This window comes from Gavia stellata, chromosome 4 (assembly GCF_030936135.1).
Source record: "Gavia stellata isolate bGavSte3 chromosome 4, bGavSte3.hap2, whole genome shotgun sequence".
NCBI classification, from domain to species: Eukaryota; Metazoa; Chordata; class Aves; order Gaviiformes; family Gaviidae; genus Gavia; species Gavia stellata.
Window position 1 is genome coordinate 83451419 of NC_082597.1, and position 26211 is coordinate 83477629.

The 26211-nt window shown below is 42.6% G+C and overlaps 1 protein-coding gene across 1 annotated transcript; it reads right to left on the minus strand.

Annotated features, from left to right (window-relative positions):
- Positions 1-10137: 10137 nt before the first annotated feature.
- On the minus strand, positions 10138-13477 carry FGF23 (fibroblast growth factor 23). The gene is made up of 3 exons (XM_009811096.2): positions 13249-13477; positions 11100-11203; positions 10138-10575 (listed from the first exon to the last, which is right to left on the minus strand). The coding sequence occupies exons 1-3, from the start codon at positions 13469-13471 to the stop codon at positions 10138-10140; spliced, it is 765 nt and encodes a 254-aa protein (XP_009809398.2). The 5' UTR covers positions 13472-13477.
- Positions 13478-26211: the final 12734 nt, after the last annotated feature.

A 26211-nucleotide genomic window follows, 5' to 3' on the forward strand; every position in this document is an offset into this window, starting at 1 on the left:
TTTTACCTTCTTTCATGCATTTGTAGATGTTTAAAATTTAGACCCATCCTAAGAAACCTGTCTTTATGATTGTTTTCTTTAAGCTGTTGTTAACGAATTCTTTCATCTTGCATTAACTCTTACGTAGGGCAAGCAGCAGGTACCATAGTGTCTAACCATGAAAAATATCAAAGCGTGAAACCGTTCGCGTTTTCTAAACAGCTCCTATGTTAATGAAGTAACATTTTTCAATGAAACACTCGAGAGCCCGAGTCTCCTAATTAAGACTTTGTAAAACACACTAAATTGGTGCAAACACATCTGCCAGTGGCCAGGGGAGTATAAGCAGTCAAGCGTGTTCTGCAGTTGCCCTGTTGTATTCTTTCCCTAAGTATCTGGCCTAGGTGATCTTATAGCCCACCCTAATAAAGTTACACTTTTTATTTCACCTTTGTTATATCAGGTGTAAGCTTCTCTATGCATTAAAAAGTAAATTGGTAATTTTGGAAGCTTCTGAAGTTAATTGTAAGCCTTTTTTCTTTAAGTCTGTGTATGGTACTGGTCTTTTTAAGTCTTTGAATCGACACTGAGATGAAATCTTTCTTCCTGCTCTTAATAAAGTGACCCTTGTACATTTGTACAGTAATTCCGTACAGTTTATTGTGATCATGGGAAAGGAGAGCTTCAGTTATAGATGATTCTGTTAGGAATAGTAGCAGGACATAAATATTTGAGGGATTACTCAGTGGTGGGCAATGAATGTTTTGTCCTTGTGAAATGCCAGTCTCTAATTAGCAGCAGGAGACAAGGCGTTAACTACAGGGTGGATTCTCAGCTGTAGCTGCCAAGATGTAAGAGAGGCTGTGAAAGCCCGTTGTGCTGTTAAATGCATTACCAGGATTATAAGAATTTCAAGTGATAAGAAAAAGGTACATTCCTTTCCAATACCTTTGTAGGAAAACAGTGCTGAAACAAATGTTAGAAACATCTCAGCTTGCTGATGTAACGGCCTATAGTCAGATCTGAGGGAACCTGTGTGTACTTGAAAATTATGTTTTAAACTGGTGAAGGTTAAAATAAAAGCTGTCTAGGCAGACTTTTTCAGATGCACAATAGGAGAAGAAAAGGTGACGGTGGAGATCACCAAGATCAAGAGGAAACTTGGTCCCCTCCTTTCTCAGCTAATGTTTTCTTTTGCTGAAGAGTCCGGTGGTATTCTGCTCCCAAAAACGTGATGCTTCCAAAGGTAGAGAAGTTGTGACCTCCTTTGATAAAGTCGACGTTCATGTTTAAGCAGTGTTTTACCAGGCTGGGCTTGATTTAAAAGAGGTGACAGGAGAGGCAAAGAGGAGTTCCAAGTTCCCTGCATGGTAGCACACTTGTTCCTCAGTTTTGGCTCCACCAACATCATCTCCCAGCAGTTCTGCTAAATGTCTAGTGGTCATCAGGCATGCGCTTTGGCAGAGTGCTCTGGGAGCATCACAGTTTCCTTCCTCTGAAGTATCAGTATTTTTCAAGATTTTTGCTCTATTCCCACACTTCTCTGTTGGGTTTGTTTTCCAGACATAGCCCTGTCTTTGCAATCGGAGGAGGTTGGGTTCCCCCCCCCCCCTTTTTTTTTTTCCTTAAGTACAGAATTTAGATCAGATGCATTCTCTAGCCAAGCTTTTGGTATTTCATGAGACTGCCTCAGATCCACAACCCACATGCCTGGACCTAAAATATGTCAGATTTTCCCCAGATGTGTCCCTCTTGTGAGGGCTTTGGCCAGGAGCCTGAGGTTTTTGGATGTATAGTAATCCCAGGCAAACAGCAGCTGCGTGAGCACAAATCAACCGCGCGGTATGCAAGCCGCTGCCCTGACACCCGTGGATATGGCAGACCTGCTGTGTGGATGCTCTCTTTGTGCGTGGTGAATCCAACGCTGTTGGGGCAGGTCTTCTGTGCTGAGGTAGTTCCAGTGTCACCTGCAAACATCTCTGGGGTTTCCTGGCACGCAGGGAGCCCTGTGTGACTCCATGACTGTCCTACCTGAACACCTTTGCTTGTTTAAATCAGAGATGTAAAAATTATCTAGAAGTTATATCCCAACCAGGAAAAAATTACAGGGAAGGTCTCCAGGCCCAGTTAGATCAATAATCGGCTCAGAAGGAGTTACTGATACTGGGAAGAGAGCCTATAAGGAGTAGAAAGTTATATCATATAGAATGTTGTACCTTAGATATGAAATGATGGGAATTTGCAAAGTAAATTAAGTAGCAAAAACATCTTGAGATACGTGTCTATCAAAATAGAGAACAAGGAAAGGAGTATCAGAAATGTTGCAGTATGTGGATGGAATAGAGATTAGATAGTCTTAAATTACATCCCCAAAATTAATTACTTCATTTACAGCAGTATTGAACACAAGGGCAAAAGGGGATGGATAATGGGAATGAGGATAGGGAAAATACCACATTTAAAAGCCAAGAATTAAAGAATTTAATATGCTCCTGTCAGGGGAAATGACTAATCTTTATCCCAGAATTCTGAAAGAACATCTAAAATTACACATCCGTAAGCAAGTATTTTAAATAGATCTGTCAAGTTGGGCGTGGAACTGTATGACTAGAGAATAGGAAATAAAATATTTTTTATTTGAGAACAGAGGACAAAGTAATCTTACAGAACTGTTAGTTTGACCATAATAACATTCAGCACTTTAGAAGAAATTCTGAAGGAGAATGTAATTACAGACAAGAGAGGTAAATGAAACCTGGAATATAATTAAATGGGGTTTTACGTTAGACTGAACTGATAGTTCTTTGATGGAATAATTGATGTCTAGGCAAGAGAAAAATGATGGAATGTGATCTACGTGGATTTTAATTGAACACTTGACACAATGCCATGATGGAAACCATCAGCTCAACTGGAAAAGATAGATGTTACTAGAAAAAAAAACCACGGTGAAGCCGGTATGCAAGCAATTTATGGGCATATGAGTAGGTAGTAGTGTCCGAGGTCAAGCACTGAGCTGGGGTAAAGTTAACATTTAAATTCTTCATGGGGAAATTTTTTGGTAATGACTCTGAATAAAAATATAGGAATGTGGAAATGTTAGTGAGGAAGGACCACCAATAACTACGTGGGTCAGAATATCATGCAGAGGAAGAACTGATGAATTTGAGGAGTGAAATTAAAGACATGGCACGAAACCAGCTACTACAGACTGCCAGCTCAGGCACTTTGATACCAATGACAATAACGTCCATTACAAGCTGGAAGATAATTGTTGAAAACAACAAAGGAGGAGAATTAGCTGGGGTAATGTTAAGTTCTGACTTGCTACTGGTAGTTGGTGGTGCATTTAGAAAGACAAACCTGATCCTGGAAGGTGTCTCTGGTCAAGGTGAGGAGTCATTAGTGCCGGTGTACAAGCACTGATGGGATCTCACCTGCAATGCTATGTGTCATTCTGGCACTTTCAAGGAGGAGCTGGGAAAGGCAACTCTACCTTGAAAATGGAAGACAATGACCCGAATTAAATCAATCGAAAACCTTGAGTTATTCAGATGAGCACCAACAGCATTTTGTAAAAGATTTCCTCTTACTGATAGATCCGGGGGTTGCTGTTTAATGCATGGTTAGTTCTGGGGGGAATGAGCAGGCAATATTTCGCTTGAGGAAGTTGCTCTTTCTAACCTGTGCCTTCCTAGGCGTGGTGCTTACCCTGAAAGCTAACAGACAGCAATGAAGTTCACTCTTGGGCAGGTGAATGGGGCAAGTCCTGCATCTCATTCAGATGCTCAGAGTAGGGCAAGAGAAGGGGCGACCTGCTTCACAGAAGCATTTCAAGCTCAGTAAACCACCAAAGTAATCGTAGAAATTGAGGTTAAATTTAGTTCACTTGCCAATCTTACTGCTTCTTGAGTCTCAAAATCAGTTCTTCTCCCTTCTAAAAACATTTGAGCTGTATCTAGGCTTGTGCCTTTACCTCAGCAAACAGACTCCTGTTTTATGCGCCAGATGTTGTTGGAATAGAGAGAAGAATTGTTGGGGATGAGGATTTACCCAGAGTCCTGGAACGGGATTGCGGTCTTATTCAAGCTGCTGTCTGCAGGGTGCAGCTTTCCCTTGCTTCAGCAAAACCACACAACCCTCAACTAAGTTACTAAGCAAAATACTCAGATTTCTGTAAGATATTATCCAGATCAAGCATTTACCAGGATGCAAAGTAGAATAGGATGCATAGTAGGTTAATGAAGATTTAGAGAATTAAAGGAGTAAAGATTAAAAGGAAGTGCAAGAGCACTGGAAGATGTGTGAATCCTCATGCTTTAGGATCTAAAACAGTGTCACAGGTCTTGGAAAAACCCCAGTTGCTACGGTATTGTTATTGGGCCCGTCCTTTCAGTTGGCTGGTACTGGTCACTGTCAGGAACAGGAGTCGGGACCAGGTGTGACCCTTCATGTCCTGTCTTCCTCTGTTAGAACAACAACTCCAGGTAAAAAAACTTAAGGGTTCTCTTACTTCTTTGAGTAGCCAAATACGCGTCATAGTCTTCATCTCCTGGTAGCGTCTGAGACCTGTGCACTAGCACTAGCACTCTTTTTTCATGCTTCTTTTGCAAGCATACATGGCTCATAAAAATAAAACTTCATTCATCCTTGTGAAAAAGACAGGCGTTTGGGTGAAAAGGGTGCAGAAATTTTTTTTGTCTTTCAACTTCAACACAAATCCCCCATATGAACCCCTTTCTTTCCTAGCCATGGACTTCCTCTGAATGTCTGTGATTTTATAAAAAGCCCAGAATCAGATAAGAAATATAAAAAGAGGGTGAATCCCTGTTAAATCAAGCTAAGGGATGAAGAAGCGGGTAGGGGAAGATAGGATGGTGGGTGACGAGAAGAGCCTAGCAACAGCCGGCACAGCGGGCAGGTGAGCAGAACCAGTGGTTGCCCACGCCCGTGTTACACTGGGCAGACGCAGCTTGTGCTAGAAGGTACTTCATGCTTCCCCGTTACGCCTGAAGCACTAACAACGTTTGAGCTCGTGCTGGCAAGTCCACCACGAGCCCAGCCCGTGCCACAGGAAGACTCGGGGGCTGATCAGTGTTTCGCAATAGCCTTTTTCTTCTGGGCTTTGGGCACCACTAGCGTCTGGTACTGTTATCAAACAGGGTTACAGGCTTATTACTGAAGAGCAGTTTCTAAAATCACACAGTTTGCAATGAGATAAAATTTAGCAATAGAAAGAATAGCCGGGGGCTCTTGAAGTGGCCAGCTCGGTCCCCTCTGCCCCTTGTCCTTGCATCTTCAGCAGCTCTGCAAGGAGAGAGGACTGGCCAAAGGCAATGTGAGGGTCTCTGGAGGGAAGGTAGAAGGTTACATCAAGGCATGAAGCTACTGTAATTCCAAAACCCCACCCAGGCCAAAGAAGCAGGGATGGAACACAGATGGGTGACGTCTACCTGGCACTTTGTTCTCAGTCGTGAGAAATGCACTCATCGCAGTTGTTTTGCTCCCCTCACTTTGCAGGCACACGTTACCCATAAAAAGGCCAATACACCTGATTCTGCTGACCCTTTAATTTGGTTGTACCTGAAAAATGAAAATTGAAAAACATCTTTACAGAAAAATGTTTCAGATGTGTACATACACGGACTAGTTTACTTGCAGTCCAGCTTTCTGCTGGTCCTTTGTAGCAATATGGGCTTAAAGAGTTAGATGGTAAAGCTTTCTATATTTAGTAAATAAATAAACAAGGCCCAATTAAACCTTTTCAGATGTCCTTCAAGAGTCTCCATTCACACTGCCGTTCAAGTACTGTTCTTTAGTGTCACCATTTACAGACACTTCTAGAAAAAGAGTCGCTTCACTTTCCGGTTGCTTTTCCCAGGATTTGTTTGGCCTAGAGATGGGGATCAAGTGCTTTTTTTAGGAAGTGTCTGCTTTTAGAAGGACACCAGGAAGAGGCAGTCTGGATTTCGTTGATCTTCCTACCATTATCACCCATGCTGTCCCCTTCACTGCTGTGCGAAGGTACCTTGCGGATGCTTGGTGTTTTATTTGCGTTACTCCATGGAGAAAACAGTCTCAGAAATTATTTCTGATAACACCTCATGATCCATAAAACGACAGTCTTTGGACTGTTCCTCTTTCTCAGCGTTTTTTCCTTGCTTTAAGATCCAGTTGCAGTTCCGGTTCACAACAGAGCAAGCTTTCTGGACAAGGAGAGACCACAACTGAACAAACCTTCGTGTTTGTCCTGCTCTTGGAAAGAGAGAGAGGTGGCAGAGATGGTTTCTGGGGCCACGGCTCCTCTGCAGCATCCTTTCTTCTTATTTCACTGCGCAGAGCTTACTGTGAATGGGTTTGAACAGTCCCAAGGCAGTACTGAGATTTCAAGTGTGTGGGAGACTAAGAGATACCAGATGCTTTTTTTGCGGTACCTTGGCATCTATTAAATCTCTGATATGCTTCAATTCTGGTGCACATTCCTGCTGTGCTTCTTCCCCCTTTGAAGTCCATGGACCTAAACTTTAGCAACGGGAGGAGAAAGGGATCTTGGAGAAGAGAGGAAAGTTCCCCACCCACCTGACCACCCTCCCACCGAAGACCACTGTCCCACAAAGCGCAACAGTACAGTGGTACCTGGTAGTAATGTGATGTTTCTCTTGGTATTGGCACCACAGCAGACGCAAATGATGCTACCGGCTACGGCAGAGCTCCACGGAGTGTCTGCGGTGAGGGGGAGCGCTGCGAGGAGGCAATCTGTCAGACCCACAGGCACTTGCCCTTTTGCAGCTCTCTGATGGGTCTTGGTGGGCCCGGGGACCGTTGCAGGAAAGAACCATGAGGGTGGTATCCGCAATGTATTCAAGCTGTGACCTGCCTGCTGCAAAACAGAGCCTTAGCATAGCCCTAGGAATGGAGTTAGAATATTTCGTATGAGCAGCAATAAGTGAGCAGTAATGGTAAATTACCAGGTATCTTTTACCCCAAGATCTCAGAGCCAGGATCACAAGTATTTCCTAGCAGGACCAAACTGCTAGGCCAGTGGTTTTCCATTGCTTTTGGGTTGCGGAAGTTGTTTCTCAGTAAAGGTGACAATCCCTTCATGGTCAGTCTAGACCTACGAAGACTTTGTTTTCCTCATCATCTTTCACAGAACTTTCATGGTTGTGGCGCGTGAAACACCCAGGAAGCTGCAACCTATGAGGCTGAAAATCACAGGGGCCAGTGGGACACAAGAATTTTCGGACACAGCTAGTACCATTTGTTCACCCAGGTCCTTCTGGAAGGGGGAGTTTGAACAGACGATGCAGAATCCACCATTTGGCAAGAAGGAAAAGTTTATTGGTACTTTTACAAAAGGAAACAGTCTCTGTAATACATTGTTATAAATACTTATAAATATTCTGTGGGACTTAAAACCCACTCAAATAAATAAATAAATATTGCAATATAAATAAGTAATGCTTTCTTACTAGCTGGTGATGGCCAGCATCTCCTTTGAAGAATTAATTCTTTTGACATTTCGATACAGTTCTCCATAGTTGCAGATAGGTTTTTTGATGCAAAAGCCACTATGCATTCACTTTTAGCTTAGGGATTAAATCCCCTGGCTACTGATGGAATGAGCAACCCTTCTTATTTTCTTCTAATGTACAAATATGGAGATGGTATAGGGGTTTAACCCCACCGACATTTCCCATCAAAGTTTGATATGGATAGAGACAGAACTTTTCATGATGCAAATTGTAGGTCCGTTGACTTGGAGTCCTAGAGAGCTCTGCGGAGCTTACAACGATTTGTGCAAAATGAAAGCTTTGCTCGTGTAATTGCAGTCTAGAGTTATCAAGGAGCAAAAGCCAAGAAGAATGGTATAGGAATCAAGTAAAATTACAAAGCTAGAACGTACAAATAAAATCACACCTCCCCACTGTATAGACAGCAAGGTAAAAAGTCTCGCTGTATTTTGAATAAGCCAGAAAATACACAACTATCCGCCCGCCCTGCAATGCTCCTAAATCCGTTAGAATCACTCCTTTCCTTTTGAAACCATGATGAGTTTAGAGGATGACAAACAACAAATTATGAGGCAGAACTCTTGGTCTAATCCTAATCATTTGGCTTGTCTTGTGCTCCTAAGAACTTATATGAATTAGGAATCACTCCAAGTAGGAAAAACTATTCTGACAGCAGAATCAGACCCTATGATTTTTCTAATGTAACAACTTGGATGTTGTAGATAAAGAGATATCGTGTACCCTATACATATACATATATAGGAAGAAAAAAAAAGAGGTGATTTTAAATGCTGTCAGCAGGACAGACCCTGTGCTAAATCCAGAGCAATTCCAATGAAAGCAAGAAACACAGGGGCCCTTATTTTGATTTTGTTACTCTGCTGTAACTCCAGTGGCTTCAGTGAGTTACTTCATGAGACAGAAAAAAGAACAGGACCAGAATTTAGTCTAAGGTCTTTTGGATTATTGCTATGAGCACACTTGGGACAAATGTACCATTTTCAGACTGTTGTCAGGCTATTGAATATACTAAATAAACGAAACAGAAGAATCTGCATCTTGACATGCAGAAAATGCACACACACCAAAATAAAAAGCTCTCCTCAAATATCTAGCACACTGGATATTCATGCAGCTCGTCAGTACTGTGCTATTGATTTCTGCAGAGTAGATCAAGAACAACGTTTTCAAAACCACACAGATTTAAGATTACCAGAAGATCGAATCAAAATGAAAAGAAATAAGGGAGAAAAATAGCAAAGTATGTACACAATTTTCAGAGTCCTTGTGGAAATGAATATCACAGAATCACAGAATCATTAAGGTTGGAAAAGACCTGTAAGATCATCAAGTCCAACCATATAGCTCCATTAAAACCAGTCAACTATACTGAATTCTACCAGCTAACAATTTGGCACCTAAATTACAATAAAAATCTCTGCTCTGCAGATATCTTAACTGAAGATTTGTAAACTTCAGATGTGTATATGGATGTTAGCTTCTGATAGGTAAACTTACCCATAACATATACCAATCTTGGGAAAAGTTTTTGTCAACATTAGAAATCTGATTAATATTAAAGTAATTTCACTCTTACAAGTATAAAGCATCTGATACCTGCTCAAAACTAAATAGAAACATGGATGCTAAACGTAAATTCTCCTTTTCTAAGTACAAACCTAATTTTCACTCATTAGATGAGAGTCTTCATGAGCTATTAATAGTTTGATGCTTATAAGGCATAATTGTTTGGATTTTTTTTTTCCCCTGTATAGTTCAGCAGTGTGCAAAACAAACCATCCTGTTTAACACACTGTGGATTATTAGTAACCCTGGTACTTCTCTCTGGGCTGGAAATATGCAAAACTAATGGATGTCACTACATTATATTTCCATATTGTGATGCTAGAATTTAGTGAATATAGAAGTATGATAAAGAAGCACTTGAGGGACAGTGGGACTCCCCTCTTTGTTTCCCAAACCTCAGCTTGGGTTCAATAAGTGTCAGAAATTACTCTTTCTACACAAGACCTTTGATCCTGTCCTGTTCTCCTGCCAGTTACTCCAGTTTTCCGTGTGTGCTGTTCCTATGACAGCAAAATAGTCACTTTTTGACTTGTATAGGTGTGAAAAGAGACTGAAGCTCCAACTTAACAGCTAAAAACATATATAGTAATTTTTATATAATAATATAACACACCATCAGTCGGTTTGTCTGCTGTGCTTGCACAGCCAGGGACGGTGCTACTAAGAGGATTCCCTGCCTCTGTTGGCATCTCAGATGCTCCAGGTCTCTTCCCAGTTACATCAGTAACGTAACATCGGTTTCTCGTCTCATTCAAGTGAATTCTTTTTTTCACTGATGCATACTTAAGGTGATTCAGACCCTAAAATGTTTGGTTTGTATTATTCTTTTCAAAAATGTATCTTCTTTCCAGTAAAACAACGCCAACTGGAAAATGTCCAACTTGTTTTTTTGGTAAACTGTCATCTCCAAGCATGAAATTTGAAATTGAGGATTTTTTTTCCCAGTGTCTTTCAGGTTTCTAATAGCCATTTTGACATTCAGACTGAGCATGCCAGATGGTTCCTTTTGCCTATTATATTTGCCCATGTCTTCAATTTGCAAGTGGCGAGGCCACAGTTATCTTGTAATATAAAAGCGAGGACTTGCGTACCTCCTGGCGTCCATCATGGCGTGTGGGTCATCTGGGTTGACCACGTCGTTCTGGTTGATTCTCATGGGTTCTCTGGGCATGTGGGAAAAGTCTGCTTGCTGCTGCAACTGAGATCCGAACGCGGAGATCTTTCTCTGCGGGACCAGGATCTGGTGAGGATCCATCGGATCGATATCTGCACTTCTAGTATTTCTGTGGGGCTCAGGTGTGTTGAATCGAAACAAAGGGATTTCATTTCTCCTGGACAAAAACTGGGAGTATGGTGGTGGATTCATGCCAGGGAAGAAAGCTTGTTTAACCCTGCCTAAGCTAACCAAGAAGTTGTGTTTGGGAGATTGGTACACGTCATATCCATTTTCCAGCGTCCTGTGGTTGAACACGCAGTCCTCTTGACTGAAGTAATGCTTAAGGGAAAAAACATGATACCTGTGAGCAGAGGGATTTGGTGAACGACAAGTGACGATTAAAGACGGAAAGAGGGATGAGATCTTGCAGCAGGCATTTTTCTGATCTGCCAGCTCTGTAACTCGGGCAATTCAGGCTTAGTCAAATGTAGATCTGAGATGCATGCCCGTGTTTTCAGCAAAGGTATTACAGTGATAACATTCTTTTCTTTCAGAGGGCTGCATTCTTCGAGCTACTCCCAACCCATGGCGCTACGCTACAGCAGGAATTGAGATTGGTCCATCACTGGATCTCATTCTGCCCTCCTTTACCTGAGCAGGAACTCAGATGATTTTTGTCAGCTCTACAACTCAATACAATCCAAGAAGAGAAGAAAGTTTAACCTAAGTGGCAGGTCCTCAGCTCGCTTAAGTCTGCATCCTCCTACCATAGCTATACAGATCTGCCCCAGCTGAGGAAATAGGCGCAACAGTAGCAGACTGCACCCGCATTTCAGTCTTGAGTCTTAGTAAAGGTCACTCACCGAACCAAAAATGTTTCCTTTCATGTCCATACACAGGTAGCGTCCACTCTTCACACCTGTGATTATTACTGAGCCGGCACCCTCGGACTTGATCATCAGGGCACCTGTTTAGAAAAACAAAGATGTCAAATCCAGGACCCAATTTGACACTGCACTGTTGCCTTACAGATCCACAGATGCTCTTGCTAGAAGTGTCTTCTGGGGGTCTGAACCAATCTTCTGCATGGCCTGGGACTATTGCCCACCCTAGATCAGGTTAGCTCTGGCATTGTCCGTCTGAGTTTTGGAAAGCTCCCAGGATGGAGATGCCACCACCTCTCCGGGTGCCCTGTTCCAGTGCTGCATTAACCTCCCAAAGACAACTTTTTTTCCCTAACATCCCCGCTGAAGTCCCAAACCACAGCCTGGGGACATTGCCCTTAGTTCTGTCATCAGCCACTACCAAGGGGAGTTTGTTTCCCTCATCTTTGTGGCTGCCCTGTGGTATTAGATTATCCTTAACCTCCTTTTTGCTGTACTAAACAAGCCCAGCTCCCTCAACCTTTCCCAATAGCTTGTGCTCAAGGCCCCTGACCATCTTGAAAAACCAGACCAGCTCCAGTTTCTCCATGCCGTAGTGCTCCAAGAGCAGTTTCACCGGTGCCGAGTAAAGTGGGAACAACAACTTCCCTTGAACTGCTGACCACAGTAGGTGGTTGGCCATCCTCTCAAAGTGAGTGTGCTGTTGACTTATATTTTGACTCAGTGCCTGCCGTAACCCTCAGGTCCTACCCAGGCAGGCCGTAGACATCCAGCCTCCTCCCAGCCTGTGCAGCTGCAGGGGGTTATTGCAGCCCTGCTACCGAACTTTGCACTTCTCATTTATCCGGCGTCTCAGTGGTACCATGGTGACCTGGCAGAGATTCAGTCACCCTCCTTTTCATGACCCCTTTTGCTGTCTGATTTCCACCCTTCCTGCTCCACCATTCCAAACACTGGTGTATTTGCTTCATGGCAGATATGGGCAAAACATGGTATTTTGCTGGCTGGTGTTCTCTAAAACATCACATTGGTTCTTGACCAACATAGCTAAAATGAGTTTTATAAAACCCTTAAATACGCAGGAAGAATAACAAGACAGTGCAAACATCCCTGGAAGTGTTTCATTCCTAAAAAAAATAATAAAATAGCAGAACTTGATCCTTCTTTCACCTTGATTAAACTATACCTTTTAAAAACATCCTTTGCTCCTTATATACCTATGTAAAAACATCATTACATATGCTTACGTTTTTAATTGAGTGGATGAAGAAGACGCTAGGCAGCAATAATAATAAACATGTCTTTATGATGCCTAGCTGCTTGTGATTTGAGTGCTGCTAAAAGAGACATACTTTTGGAATGCTGTGAAAGAACCCTAAGTTTTAAAAAAAACCCCATTTTTCTACTAACTATAGTGTTTGAGCCAGGTATTCAGCAAAGGAAGAAGAATACCTTAGTTTTCCGTGAAAATAAACTATGATAAGACCATTTGAGAATCTTTTAGTTGCAGTAGGGAATAGTTACTTCTTGTGAATCCCAAAGGCTTAGCACTTCTTTTATGACAGCCTGGCCTTTTGTAGTTTCCCCCTTTTTAATTGACCTTTGCATACCCATGTTCTGGGCACATTAGAATCAGTTTTAGTAGTTATCAGCTCTCTACCCCAAAACAAAGATTTTACGGATGCTATGGGTTTTCCACCACTGCTGTGGTGAGTTCCCTCAGTGCAGTTCCTTTGGTAATACTGTCACTGCAGTGGGAAGTAGCTATTTGGGGGATGTCATCACCAACCTCTACTAGGAACTTCCCCAAGAAGCTGTGGGTAAAATCATGAAGTGAAGGATCATTCAGGTAGCTTTTGCTCACGGAGTATCACAGAAACCATAGGACTTCACTTCTCTTAGGCGAGGAATGAAATTCCCCATCCACTATATTTCTTTGGAGTGATTTTGTTTATTTGTTAAACAAAAGGAGGATTGTAATTATGTATGTTTTCCATCCCATAGCTATACTCGTCTGTCTGCCTGCCTAACGAGAGGAGGGGATTTTTTAGAGGTAGTGAGAAAGCAAAAGTCTTGTTCTCCCTCCCCTGCTCCCATGAAGACTCAGGGACCATAGTAAGCTACTCACTGTAAATGGTTTGGTGAGGAACACCATCAACGTAGCCATCAGCGTTGATTTGGAGATGGAAGCTGTTCCTCTCTGTATCTGTGTAGAGGTGCATCAGGCGATCTCCATTCCCCCAGCTGGGATTCAGCAGTGGAGAGGAGTTGGGAAAGGCGAGGGTAGCCTTCAGGCTGCAGAGTACCAGCAGCGTGTACCCCAGGCAGCTGTAGGGATTGGTCTGCAGCATGGCTCGCCGTTCCTGGCTGTTGGTCGATGTCTGCAACTTGATACGCCCTTGTGCTTCTCGCTTTCCCTTGGTCGCCTGTGTCTGGGGTGTGAATCCTCAGATAGGTTCCCTTCTCTTCTGCAGAGGCTTATAAAGGGCAGCAAAGTGACATCACACAGGAAAAACTTCTCCACATCCTTGATTTTTGTCAAAGCAACATTTTAAGTGTCCCGAAACCTCAAGGGAAGGATCTCTGGCTAAGGTGCGGGGGGGAAAAATGTAAGGTTTCTAAAGACAGCTCACAAAAGCTAATCATATGTTCAAATGTTATCTACAACCCTGTGACATCTGAAAGCTTCCCACGCCCCTACTGTTAGATCCAGGAAGAGCAATCCACTGCACTGCACTTCTGCTGAAGGGAATGACCTTTCAGACCTGAACTGTCTTTTTTTTTCTCAGATATGTTTATTCGGATTCCCACTGCCCCTCTCAGTTTCCGAAATAGATTCTGATTTAGTGGAAACATCGAGTACTGCTAAAATATTTTGCAAGTGTATCAAAAGCTGATATTAGGTTGTCCTGGGCCTGATTCCCCCTCCATTATCCTGCAAGTTTAGCAGTGAGCCTGTTGGGCTGATATTTGTGTCTCTCCATTTAAGCAAAGGAAATTTGATATGAGCACAACCCACTTCAAAGAAGCCGTCCCTTTTCTTTCTCCTGTTTCATTTTGAGTCACCTGAACAATTTAAAGTTGGCCAAACAGCTGAAAATTACCTGTAAAACACTTAAAAACTGCATCTTTGTTCCTGCGTTGCACATCCAGCTGGCAGTCTTTGTTACAGAGTCATATAGGATAGCACAGCCGGTGATTCAGATCTAGGATCTGAATCAAACCTGAAATCACTCATATTGGCACATTTTTATTACTTCAGGTATAGCAAGCAAGCTTGGAAGAACTACAAAGGGACACAAACAAGCTGAAAAGTAATATAATAAATGGACAGCAATGTTAAAAAAATGTTCCAAGACACAATACCTGCTTTTCAGTTGTCCTGCCAATGTTCTGAGGCTTTACAAACAAATTTTCTGATTTCAAATAGTATGATTCCATTTATTGTATGAAAATGCTGTACTAACGGGACCCTGAGTATAGGGGTAAAACAATGATATGAATAACAGGTTATAAAACTAGACTGCTTTAAGGTTTCTTTCAAAAACTAATACAAAACTGAAAAGAGTACCAAACAATACATTAATAGTTTTTTTAAAGAAACCTGAGGATTTTAATTGTAGCAGCCTTAGGTTCAGTTCCAGTCTCTAGTTGGACACAGTATGCAAAATTCTTAGTTTCATTAACAAGCTGTGGAGCAGTGCCATCAGCACGAAACATTACGGGTTGATACAACTGTAACCAAACACAAAAGATCTGATTTTTTTTTTTTTAATTGTTTAAAATTAGCAAAACTCTGCCAAATTCTTTTGTCACACCTGTGTAAATCTAGAGCCTTGCGTCAGTGTATATACACCTGTGTAAATGACAGTGGTTTTTAGCCAAACTGTATAAGGGTCATATCTTCAACTGAGTAGACTGACAAGGCTGTCTTCACTGAGAGGTAATCTAGGCTAGATGTTTTACTGGATATAACATCTGAAATGCTTTAATTTAACTTAAAAGATAGCTTGGAAGGAAAGAAGTGTTATTTTTTCTTCTCTTTTTTAAAGCGATGTATCTAGTTAGTGTTGAAATATCCACCAATGTTTTTCACTCTGGTATTAAAGCAAATGTTTGGGCTTTTTTCTTGTTGTTTTGTTTTTCTTCTGCTCCCTTTCATTAGACCACCATGGAAATGTGGATACGTATACCTCAGAAGCAGTTGCGAAAGTTTCTGCGAGAGGTACTTGTAGGATAGCGTGTCCTCTCGGAATTTTTTGTGATTCTTTTGTGAACGCAGTTTTTCTGGTTTGATGTTTCATATTCATCATGAAATTTTTCTGTGCTTGCCATTACGCACTGATCTGATCTCTCTCTGGTGTCTTAGCTGCAGAGAAACAGTTCTCAGGTGTTTGAAAAATTTATTCAAACCCCATTTCAGCACATGCCAGTTGTGAGCAGCTGTTTTATTTTTTTATATAAGCAAAGACTACTTTCACATGCTTAAACTGTTTGGCATTTTCAAAAGTTTCCCATAGGGTCAGCAAAACTCCAGACTTTGCCAAGTTCTCTTTAAGCTGCTGGGCTAAAGAGAATTTATTTAAGTCTCTGCTTGTGAGGATGACAATGAAAATTTTGCCTTTTCATAGACCTTTTTTTTCTTCTTTTAAACCTATAAATGCCCGCTGCCTGTGTTTTGGGTTTTTTTACAGTCCATATCTTTTTTATTTCAGGCTGATCCATTTATTCCTTCTATTGGTATGCCACTTACCTTCTCTTACTCATTCAGCTGTTGATGAAGAAACCAGGTGTATGAAAGCTTGCTTACTTTTTCAGCTGTGTCTGTTAGTCTAATAGAAGCGATGACAATCTTTCTTCTCTTGTATTGTCATGCTGTTGCATCAGTAGTAATGATATTTCTGCAACTTTTACCACATATGTTGATAATTGCTTTTTAAGATCTCTATATTGTTCTGAGATGTTTAACCAAGCGAGACAGCTTTTCTCAGTTCTCAGCAAAGAATTAGCTGCAGAGTCTTAAAGATTTTGCTTGGTTTAGAGGGAAGGAAAAAAATGGAACTGAATTTGAAGACCAAAAACATTTCAGCAAATTCAGAACTGCTGTTCTTCTTTAACTGCTACCTTAGTCCAAATGAAAAATTCAGCTAGTGCTAAGTTTTGTTCAAACGTGGAAATAGGTTAATTTCTCCTCTGGAGGAGCCTACACTTCTAAGCAGACAGGAGGGAAAGTGGGTGCTGTGAAAACAGTGGTGTGAGCACGCGTGGAGCTGGAGGCATGCCAGTGGGAAAGGCCATGTCCGACCTATACCTTAGAATGACAGACTCACAGAATGACGGGGATTGGAAGGGACCTCTGGAGACCATCTCGTCCAAACCCCCACCAGAGCAGGGTCACCCAGAGCAGGTTGCACAGGAATGCGTCCAGGCGAGTTTTGAGTATCTCCAGAGAAGGAGACTCCACAACCTCTCTGGGCAACCTGTTCCAGTGCTCTGCCACCCTCAAAGGAAAGAAGTTCCTCCTCATGTTTGGATGGAACTTCCTATGACCAAGTTTGTGCCCGTTACCTCTTGTCCTGTCACTGGGCATCACTGAAAAAAGACTGGCCCCATCCTCCTGACACCCACCCTTTCAGTATTTATAAGCATTAATAAGATCCCCCCTCAGTCTTCTCTTCTCCAGACTAAAAAGACCCAAGTCCCTCAGCCTTTCCTCATAAGACAGATGTTCCAGTCCCCTAATCATCTTCGTAGCCCTTTGCTGAACCCTTTCCAGCAGCTCCCTGTCCTTCTTGAACCAGGGAGCCCAGAACTGGACACAGCACTCCAGACGTGGCCCCACCAGGGCAGAGTAGAGGGGGAGTACTGAAAGCGGACATTTCGACGGTCAGGATGGCCGTGTTGCCACATTTTCCACTTCCCATTGCAGGGATGTTACACAGCCAGTGTCAGGTGCCACCATGGCGCAGGGCTTTCCTTGGAAGCATCCTGCAAAGGCAGCTGGGAGACAGCCTGGAGGAACCACCCATGGCGGATGTCGGGACCCATGGAGGTAAAGTGAGGAAATTCTCACTTCAGAGCAAGCTTGAAAGGAAAAGATGGATAAGACAGGTCCCAGCTTGCAGGCTGGAATTTATTTGAGAAAATCGTTGATGCTCTGCCCCTTAGTGGGTCCCATTCCCCTCCCTCTCTCTGCCGTGCCTTCATCCCAGGCCTGCTCCTGCTGCCTCCTTGCTTCAGAGGCAGCCCAGGTCTGGCTGAGCTGGTTAGTCTGGGCGCTCAGCTGGGCCAGACGCTGCAGCCGGGACGCCTGTAACGCTTGTGCCTCGCTGGTACCGGCTGTGCTAGGAGTGCTAGCCCAGGGCACACAGCCAATGGGACACAGAACACTGAATACCTGTAAATGAACATAGTAACTTCCTGTGCTGAAGGAAGCAAATGTTCAGTGGGAAGTTTTGTAATTTATTTAAATATGATCATTTAACTGCAAATTACACCCAAACCTGTACACAGAAGGAACTGAGTTAAGGTCATGGGAGCAGCCTGGGATCTGACTTTCCCCCATTTTGACTGCTTTGAGTTTCAGCCTTAGGTCATTTTTCAGTCAAAACCTACCGTTTCAAATTTGTAAAACCCTGATCTCAGCAACTGTACATCATCCCTTGTCCAGCTGCTAGCAAAGTAACTCCTTTCTTTTACTGCTTATCACTTCAGTCAACTGCAGAGGGCTTGCAAAGAAAAGGCAAGCTTTTTTACAACACATGTAAGTTACTACAAGTGATTTGCTCTGTTACCTTTTACAGACCTCCTTGAAAGTGCTTTATGCACCATCAAAATTTTGCAGGTTAAAAACCCGAGGTTTGTACTCAGTGTAATGGGGTTGCCTTCCAGGATTCTCCTATGAGTAAAAATGCACGTTCCCTCACAGTGCTGGACTACCTCTCATCACGTAGGGGCACCTGGAGCACTGTTGCTTAATAAAGCATATTGACTTATATTTAAACAGGTGTGTGGCTTGTCCTTTTGCAGAACCCTGTGCTGTCTGGTTTTCTGGGATGGCCTCAGGAAGCCTCTTGCTCTCTGCTGTTTCAAAGATCACCAGGGAGTTTGGGTTGACAGATTTCAAACTACCGCTGCTTTTAGCAATTTTCTTTGCATTGCACCTCTTCAAAGCGGTCAGAGAAATCGGGGGCCCTTCCCTCTCCCTCCTCTTCCTTAAAATCACTGTAATAACTGGCTCTGGGACAATCACATCTTCAGCGTTGGAAATACAAGGGTGGAGTGCCTCTCCAGAAGTTATTCTAGGAATAATGACGCACTAAGTCAACGGTATGTACAGTGGATGCTCTGTGTGTGTGTGTGTGCATCAGCCTTTGCCACAGACTTTACCCGGTGTTGTTAAACACATCCTGAGTGACCTTATTTGGATGTCCCATTCTTGTCACACTGCCCACGACTAAAGAAAACATCCTGGCTAGGTTCACCTACGTGAAACAAATGAGGTAAGCACAGCCCACTGGGTCTGGGACCGCAGCATGTACTAGCAGTTTCTGCAATGTGCTTGCCAAATATATTGTCTTGGGTCTCCTATTTTTTCCTTTCACCCTTTCTCTACATAGTAGACATTGTGGAAATCCGTTTCCAGTTTCAGAAGTGCTAAGTCACCTGCACAGGCAGCTCAGATGGTGGTATTGCTAGAGTAGCTTCCTCGATGCCTTTCTCTACAGGGTGCAGGATGTATAGTCTTCCTGAGAAGCGCCTGTTTTTCCTTCTTGGCATTTTTCTTTCCAGTCAAACAGAAGACTGGCATAAGCTTTCAGCTCTGGTTCAGAAGTCCAAAAGGGGGGGGGAGGTGTGTGGTGTGTGTGCAGTGGGCAGCTTTTTACCAATGGCTTTAGAGACTATGGGCTTTCAAAATTTAATACAACAAAGGCAGAAAGAGAAAGCCACAATATTTCTCTGTATTCTGAGGAGGACGTAGATAAGAAATCAGACTGCCCTGCCTGTAAATGTCCCAGATGGGCATCTCTGATGCTGTTTGTGTTGTTTTGCTCTAACTGAAATGAAGGGCCTCACTCCTCCTCCGGCTGAAATCCTTGGCAGAGCTCCCAGTCAAAGCAGAACCAGTCCCTAAAAGGTTGTGTTTTCTGAACAGAGAGTGTTTCTGTCATTTTAAAGGGTCTGAATTTTCTTAGGTATTGTGGAATAGAGAATGGTTACAATCTGCGATGAGAGCAGCCAATACCTCCATTTCCAAAGAGATGCTTCTAGTTTATTGAAACGGAGCCTCCCAGGTGGTGGCACCTCTTCCTCTGGGGATGGGAAGCCCCTTTCACATGTGGGGACCTGCTTCTCCTGCAGCTCAGGTCGGCACCTGGACACAAGCAACCCCATAGATCAGCTAATACACTTGGTGGTACGTAGGTAAGAGGAGGTACTTACCCTAGGGTGAGAGAAATGAGAAAAATTGGTGGGGATCTGAGGGTGGGTCCTAGGATAGGAGTCTGTCAGAGGCAAGTGGTCAAGGTGGAAGGGAGACGTGTGAAGGGGTACACCAAGAAAGTGAAGGAAGAAGGAACGAAGACAGACCTCTTGTCACGTTTGGCTGTGGGAACTGCTGCTCTTTGTACATGAGCAAACTCTGAGGTAATCTGCTTGAAGGATGCAGGTGGCTGAACCAAACGCCCTTTCTCAGTGTCTTGTGGTAGTAAGTTCTCCTGATAATCTGTGGCTTAAAATATGTATATCTATTTAAAAGTATATATTTTGATCTCTCAGTGTGCAAACTTGTAATTTCATATAATGTACCATAAGAGTGAAAGAGTTTTAAGTTAGTTCTGCTCCTACACACATACTTGTATCAGCTCTTAGGTGTTTTTTCTCCTCAAAACTAGACAGACAAAGTCAACCTGAGTTCTCACATGGAGATGCCTCCGTGCTTTCACTGAGCGTCCTTGGATTGTTGCTCCTGCTGCTCAGATCCCAGCCTGAACACCTTGATTTGCTTCAGTCCACCCACTATAAAATAAAATCCACATGCCCGATGGTAAGAACCTGCAGCACTTCTCCATCCCTTGTTTCACTGCATGACCCTTCTGTCTTCCGTGGATACATCTCCATTGTTTCCTATGTTCCGTAATGCGGTGTAAGGAAATGCTCTTTAACCTGCCAGACCTGAGATGAGAAGGGCGTAAAACGTGTGTCAGGTGTTTTTTGGCCGGCGGGTTGACCACGGGTTGGGGTGCAGCTCCCTGGGCAGCAGAGCCAGCAGAGGCCACCCACCACTGGCAAAGCCCTGGCAGGCGTCCCCAGGGGCGAGCAGCAGCGGAACCAGCAGCTCCTGCGTCTCAGGAGCCGATGGCACTGAAAGAATCAAGAAGATGTGGCTTCTTTTTATTTTTTTTTTTTTTTTTTAAACCAGTAAGATTACTATAGTATCTTCCCTTTCATCTGCAGGGGAAGGGAGCAAAAAGGTAAAAAGCAGCCTCTGAAAGACTCCTTTTGGATACACTCTAGTTTAAAGGCTGACGCTCAGTTGCTTGTGAAGCATTTTGCTCACAGCGGCTCTGTTGCCTTTCAATTATGTTCAAGTCTTCTTAGTACTGGAAACAAAGTCAGTATAAATAGAAGTGTGCCCTTGGGGAATCCTTTTGCTGTGCTCTTTTTCAGACTTGAAACAGAAGCATTTGGGTGCTCTGGGTTGAAGGGAACTTAAATTTCTTGATGATTTTATCACATTTAATGTTTTATTATGGTCACTATATTGACTCCAAACTCTCATAGCCAAATGCTACTGAACTAGTGTTGCTATTGAACTGGTCAAGGAATTTTTTTTCTCCTGCACGTCAACACAGACACAAAGTAGAGAACTGAGCTTTACGGATATTTCCTTAGATGTGTGAACTCCTTGCCTCTTCTAAAAACCTGTAAGGGTTGGTGGCACTTAGGTTGGCGTCCTATGTAAAATGTAGTTTTTTAGCATAATAAACTACTTGCAGTCTTTGAAGGACATTGGTTTCTCAGCTGCAATGAGTTTACTCTTGAGAAATGCATGCCCTTACACAAGGGGCTGGGAGGGATCGAGATGGCAGCCTTATAAGCAGAAGCAAAAGTTTTAAAAGACACTTTTTTTTTGTTTTTTGTTTTTAATGGTAGTTTTCTTATTTTATGTTTCCAAATCTGTTTTTGGGAGGAAAAATTCAGTACAGTATTCATGACCCTTCAGTTTTCAACTTTACAGCAATGATATTTGATCTAGACATGAGTGAAGATAATGTCTAGGCAGTCTAATCTCACTGGTCTACCTCCACAGCTTTGCATCTGAATTTTAGTGATCATGCAAGTTCTGAATTTTTTTCTGAAGAAAAGATGACATTTTAAAAATGGACCTCTCTAGCATCACTTTGGTTTCAGCCATAAAGAAACAAAGAACAGCCTTGCAAGATTTCAAAGATACACTGATATTACAAAAGATACTGACAAACAGATTTGAAATGCAACTATAAAGCATTTCTGAGTAGTGTTTGCAAACCAAACAGAGTGACATTAGGTTAATGAATGGCACTGAAAAAAGGAGGAATTAAAATTAATAAAGCAGGAGCAGAACATGCAACATACTTTTTACCTTGGTCAGAAAAAAACCCAAACCCAAACAGTGAGTGAATTGGTTCCCAGTCATCTCCATGGATAGTGCTTTGTTTCAAATGGTCTGCTCTAACAGCCCCCTGTAATGTACAATTTCTGTACAAAACCTGTACATTAAAATCCATTAAGACTGAGAGTAAGTATCATCAGTAATTTAGGGTAAAATATGCCATGGTCACAAGTTGAAATAAGGGGAATTTTGGCTGGAGAGAAGTTAAAAATTCTTCCCCTGAGAGTGATGCAGCACTCGAGCAGATGCCCAGAGAGGCTGTAGCCCACAACCCCGAAGATATTCAGAACTTGAGTGGGCGAGGTCATGAGTGAGCTGATCGAGCTTGGGAGTTGGTGTTGCTGTTATCTCGACTTGGACTAGAAACCTCCAGCGACCCCTTCCCACCTAGATCTTTCTCTGATTCTATGACACTGGGCATGGCAAGGTATGCCACTGTATTTATTGACAGTTTCCGATGAACTAATAGGGTAGTTTCCCCTTGTTAGATAGAAAATGAGAATAGATAATAAAATTTGTTCTAACCTAGTTTTAAACTTACTCCAGTCTCTTGGGTTCAAGTTTCTCTCGACTCTGCACCCTGGAGGAAGAGATGGAAAGGCTTAGGTTAAAGAAATTAAGGATGGAAAATGCAAAGAGGGAGGGGGGAATGCACTGAAACTGTCAAAAGACAAAATATGCAGACAACCTCATCATCAGCCAAGGGTCCTTTTGCTGTGGGGCAGTAATAACATAGCGTGTGACTGATATGGTTGGAATTGCTTCAGTGCAATTGCATGTGTGGCTCTTCAGCTCTGAGGCTTGTTTTTTAGTGGGAACTCTTTGAAACTAAAACTTGATTTGAGAAACATTTGCTCTATAAGTTTTAAGAGTAATTTTTTAATCTGAAAACCTAAGCAGTAAAGGAAGAAGCCCATGATTGAACCAAGCATCCCTCTTGTACTCGGTACTTCTAATGTAAGGAAAGTAGAAAAGTTTCCCAAACTACTGCAAGACTAATACATGATTCTGGACTCCTTTGAAGTAACATGGAGATCAAACTTTCACACAGAATCACAGAATCACTAAGGTTGGAAAAGACCTGTAAGATCATCAGGTCCAACCATCAACCCAACCCCACCATGCCCACTAAACCATGTCCCGCAGTGCCACATCTACAAGTTCCTTGAACACCTCCAGTGATGGTGACTCCACCGAAAGGGCAAGGCAAGATGAGTAACAGTGACTTCAATTTTTCACCTAAAACTGTTACGTCAGCTTTGCTCAGAAGCTGGGGTCTGTTTGTTGAGGTATTTCTGTGATGGGGACACCTGGACCATGTAGATAAGGAATGATTAGATTGGATGGAAATCTGGCAAAGATATGTCTCGAACTCTGCTCTGGTTCAGGTTTTTCATCACAGAATGGCTTTTCAGGTCGATTCACAGCTACAATATTTCTTCGTGACTGCAGTGACAATAGTTCTCCGTGTTGCCTGTCACACTGCTGGCGAGGAGGAACTTGAGTGACACATTGCGCCCTTGATGCACAGGTTCATCAGCTGCTGGGACACTGATCCTGCACCTGGGCCCTACTGATCTTTGCCCATTTTCACAGCTGGCACAGGCTGGTGTGATGCCAGGACTGGTTGGGAAATGCATTCTGTTTCAAAGAAGACAAGCAGGCTGTTTTTATCATCTTTATTGAAGTTTTGGACTCTCATCAAACTGCTCGGTTTTCAAAAAACAAAGATTTGCTGGCTGACATTTTTTTTTTTAACTTAGAAATGCAACCTAACACTTTTTTTTTAATTTAAAAAAAATCTTCTTTATTATCCTTTCCATAACCCTAATGGACCTTCTTACATGCCAGAGGCTGGCTAGCCCACCCTCCTAGCCCGAACATGACTATGTCTTTTTGACACTGATGTCACTTCAAGAGCCCTTGATCCATGGTTCATTCCTCCCTCAGTCTCCACTTCTGAATGGAAATGAATTCAAGTTAACATTTTCATGACAGCTGATGACCAGCTCAACATAAACTGAGGTTGTGCAGAATGCAAACATACATAAGAAATTTCATACAGAAGAAATTTCACAGGCACCCAAGTGGCTCATAGATCTGCATGGTGATTGTTAGAGGGGTGTAGAAAATAAATCCTATTTGATATTGTCTTCTTTTGAAATCTGCAAGTTTCTCTTTAAAATCTGCAACACAATGGCTACAGATTTGCTCAAAATTTACAGAAAGTGGCACCCGTACATGCCCCATACACGTCCCCTTCCTTTTCCCACATTTTCTATTGCTCTAGTCGTTGCCTTTGCAAAGTGTTGCTTTCTGGTGAGCTGACGTGGAAGGGCTGCAGCTTATCTGTCTGGATTCTGAAATCTGCCCTGTGCTACAGTTTGTCCATCACTGGTGTACCCAATTCTGCTGACCTGCCTACCCAGGTAGTGTGTCTTGTTTAAAGAGGCGTATTCTTTCTCCTGGTGTGCTTGCTTCTAGGCCCTTAGGAATACTGAGGATCCAGATATGCAGCCTCAGCAAGAAAATCAGTTCATGCATTCATCTCCCATTGTTTTACATTGCAAGGTAGCTGAAAGTAGGCTGGGTGGCTGTTTTATTTTGGGAAAACTCTTTGTTTTAGGTAAAGGTACCCATTTACCAACATTGCTGTTAGTCTAGCACTGGCATTTTGTGCTTTTGCTTAGGGTTAGCTACATGTTTATATTGAAGTGCAGAAGTACTTAACATATTTTCACTAAAGGACTGTGGATCAAACCAGGCAACATCTCGAGGCTAGAGTCAAATAACTTGCTTGTACTACTTGCAGTTCCCATCAGCTCAGCTTGAGATCTGAACGCCTGGCTGCACGGAAGCATTGCCAAGAGTCAAGGTAGGGTAAGGATTTGCCATGTGTCCACTGCTTTGCAGTAATGGCTTGTGTTTTGACCCAGTGGTAAATGTAAGCTAGCTTGTCCCTCACTGGATAACTGAGGTAGTTAAAGTGCCATTGGAAAAGATGATGATCTCACTGAATGACACCAATGCTGGTTATCATGACTACCTTCCTTATGTTTTAGCAGCAGATCTATTGCCTCTTCAATAAACTGGAAGATTTGTGTTGAGCGGTGAACCCTGGACCCAGGTCACAGACAGAGTAACCCCAGGAAAAGAACAGGCTCCGATCACCTGGAATGACTCAGGATGGATCAGTTCTCCTAATAAATATTTAAGGAAAAAATAGATGTTCTTCTCCAGACAACCCTGAAACAAATATAATTGCAAGCAACTCTGTTGGGTTATACATTACCGCTAATGATTTCTCTTTTGACGTAAGTCAGTATGGTCGCATTGTCCTTGGAGGAGCTATTCTAGTGCTGCGAGCTCTGGTCCAGGAAATCAAAAGCACACAATAAAATTGTGAATTGTAAACAGTTAATTTAGGGGACAGAAATTTAGTCCCGATCAAGGCATTTTGGTCCACACCCTGTAACAAAAAATAACCAACAATAATATGCATGCATGCAAAACAGGATTGAATAATATGTTCACATCTCATGATCCAAGGACACAGCTTGTTCAGCTCATCTGGACTTATTGGCCCCTTGGATTTTGGCCAAACACTTTTCAGCAGACTACGGCTTCCAAAACAAACATGCTTTTGGGTTGAGCTGCATGCAGATCTTGGCTGGAGAGAAAAAAGAAATCTCCTCTTGTGGCTGCATACTCGATTGTTTGTTTTTAGGATTTTTTTCCAGTGACAGCTATTTCATCAGCCGGGACTGGTCACTACAGTTAACTGTAATTCCAGTTTGCATTATATATATTAAACCTAGAGATTCCCACACTGTTTGTCTTAGCCTCAGTCTATCCCTCAGTTACTCAACAGCTGGAAGAGATTCTTACTTCCTGCTTCACTCTTGTGTTCTGACAAGGAAACTGAATGTCCTCTTGGCTTCTGCTGAGTCATTTCTGATTCCAAACATGAGGCGCAACAGCTTGCAGTTGGGTCATTTTTCCAAGGAACAAGGCCATCTGTAGTTAGATACCTGGGACCTAATTCTGTCCTCCATTGCTTAAACTGATGCAGAGCAGGGTGGCTTCAGTAAATGCCAAATGTAAAACCAAAAAAAACCAGAATGCAAAAGAGATTTGGGGCTGTTTATTTCCTTTTATGAGCATATCTTAGGTTACATGGCCAATACTGACCAGCACTCTGAAGACAGTGGGACATCTTTAGACCATGGCCTGCAAATGTTTGTCAAAGATGCTGAATATCCTCTGCTTTCCTTAGCAACAGTGGGAATGGAATTGAGTATTGTTAAGCTCCGTAGGGACTGGATTGTTTCACAACAGTTTAATTTGTTTGCAAATCACTTTATGAAATCCAGACAACAACCTCACCCCATTGTCATGCTCTTACACAAAACTGTCTTAAATGAATGTCTGGCAGTT

Bases quoted from the DNA above. Each gene is read 5' to 3' on its own strand.
- FGF23 (XM_009811096.2), bottom strand. From the start codon at position 13,471: ATGCTGCAGACCAATCCCTACAGCTGCCTGGGGTACACGCTGCTGGTA. The intron at 11,204-13,248 runs GTGAGTAGCTTA...TTTTCTAAACAG, and splicing joins TCCTCACCAAACCATTTACA to GTGCCCTGATGATCAAGTCC. The intron at 10,576-11,099 runs GTGAGTGACCTT...TTTTCCCTTAAG, and splicing joins AAGGAAACATTTTTGGTTCG to CATTACTTCAGTCAAGAGGA.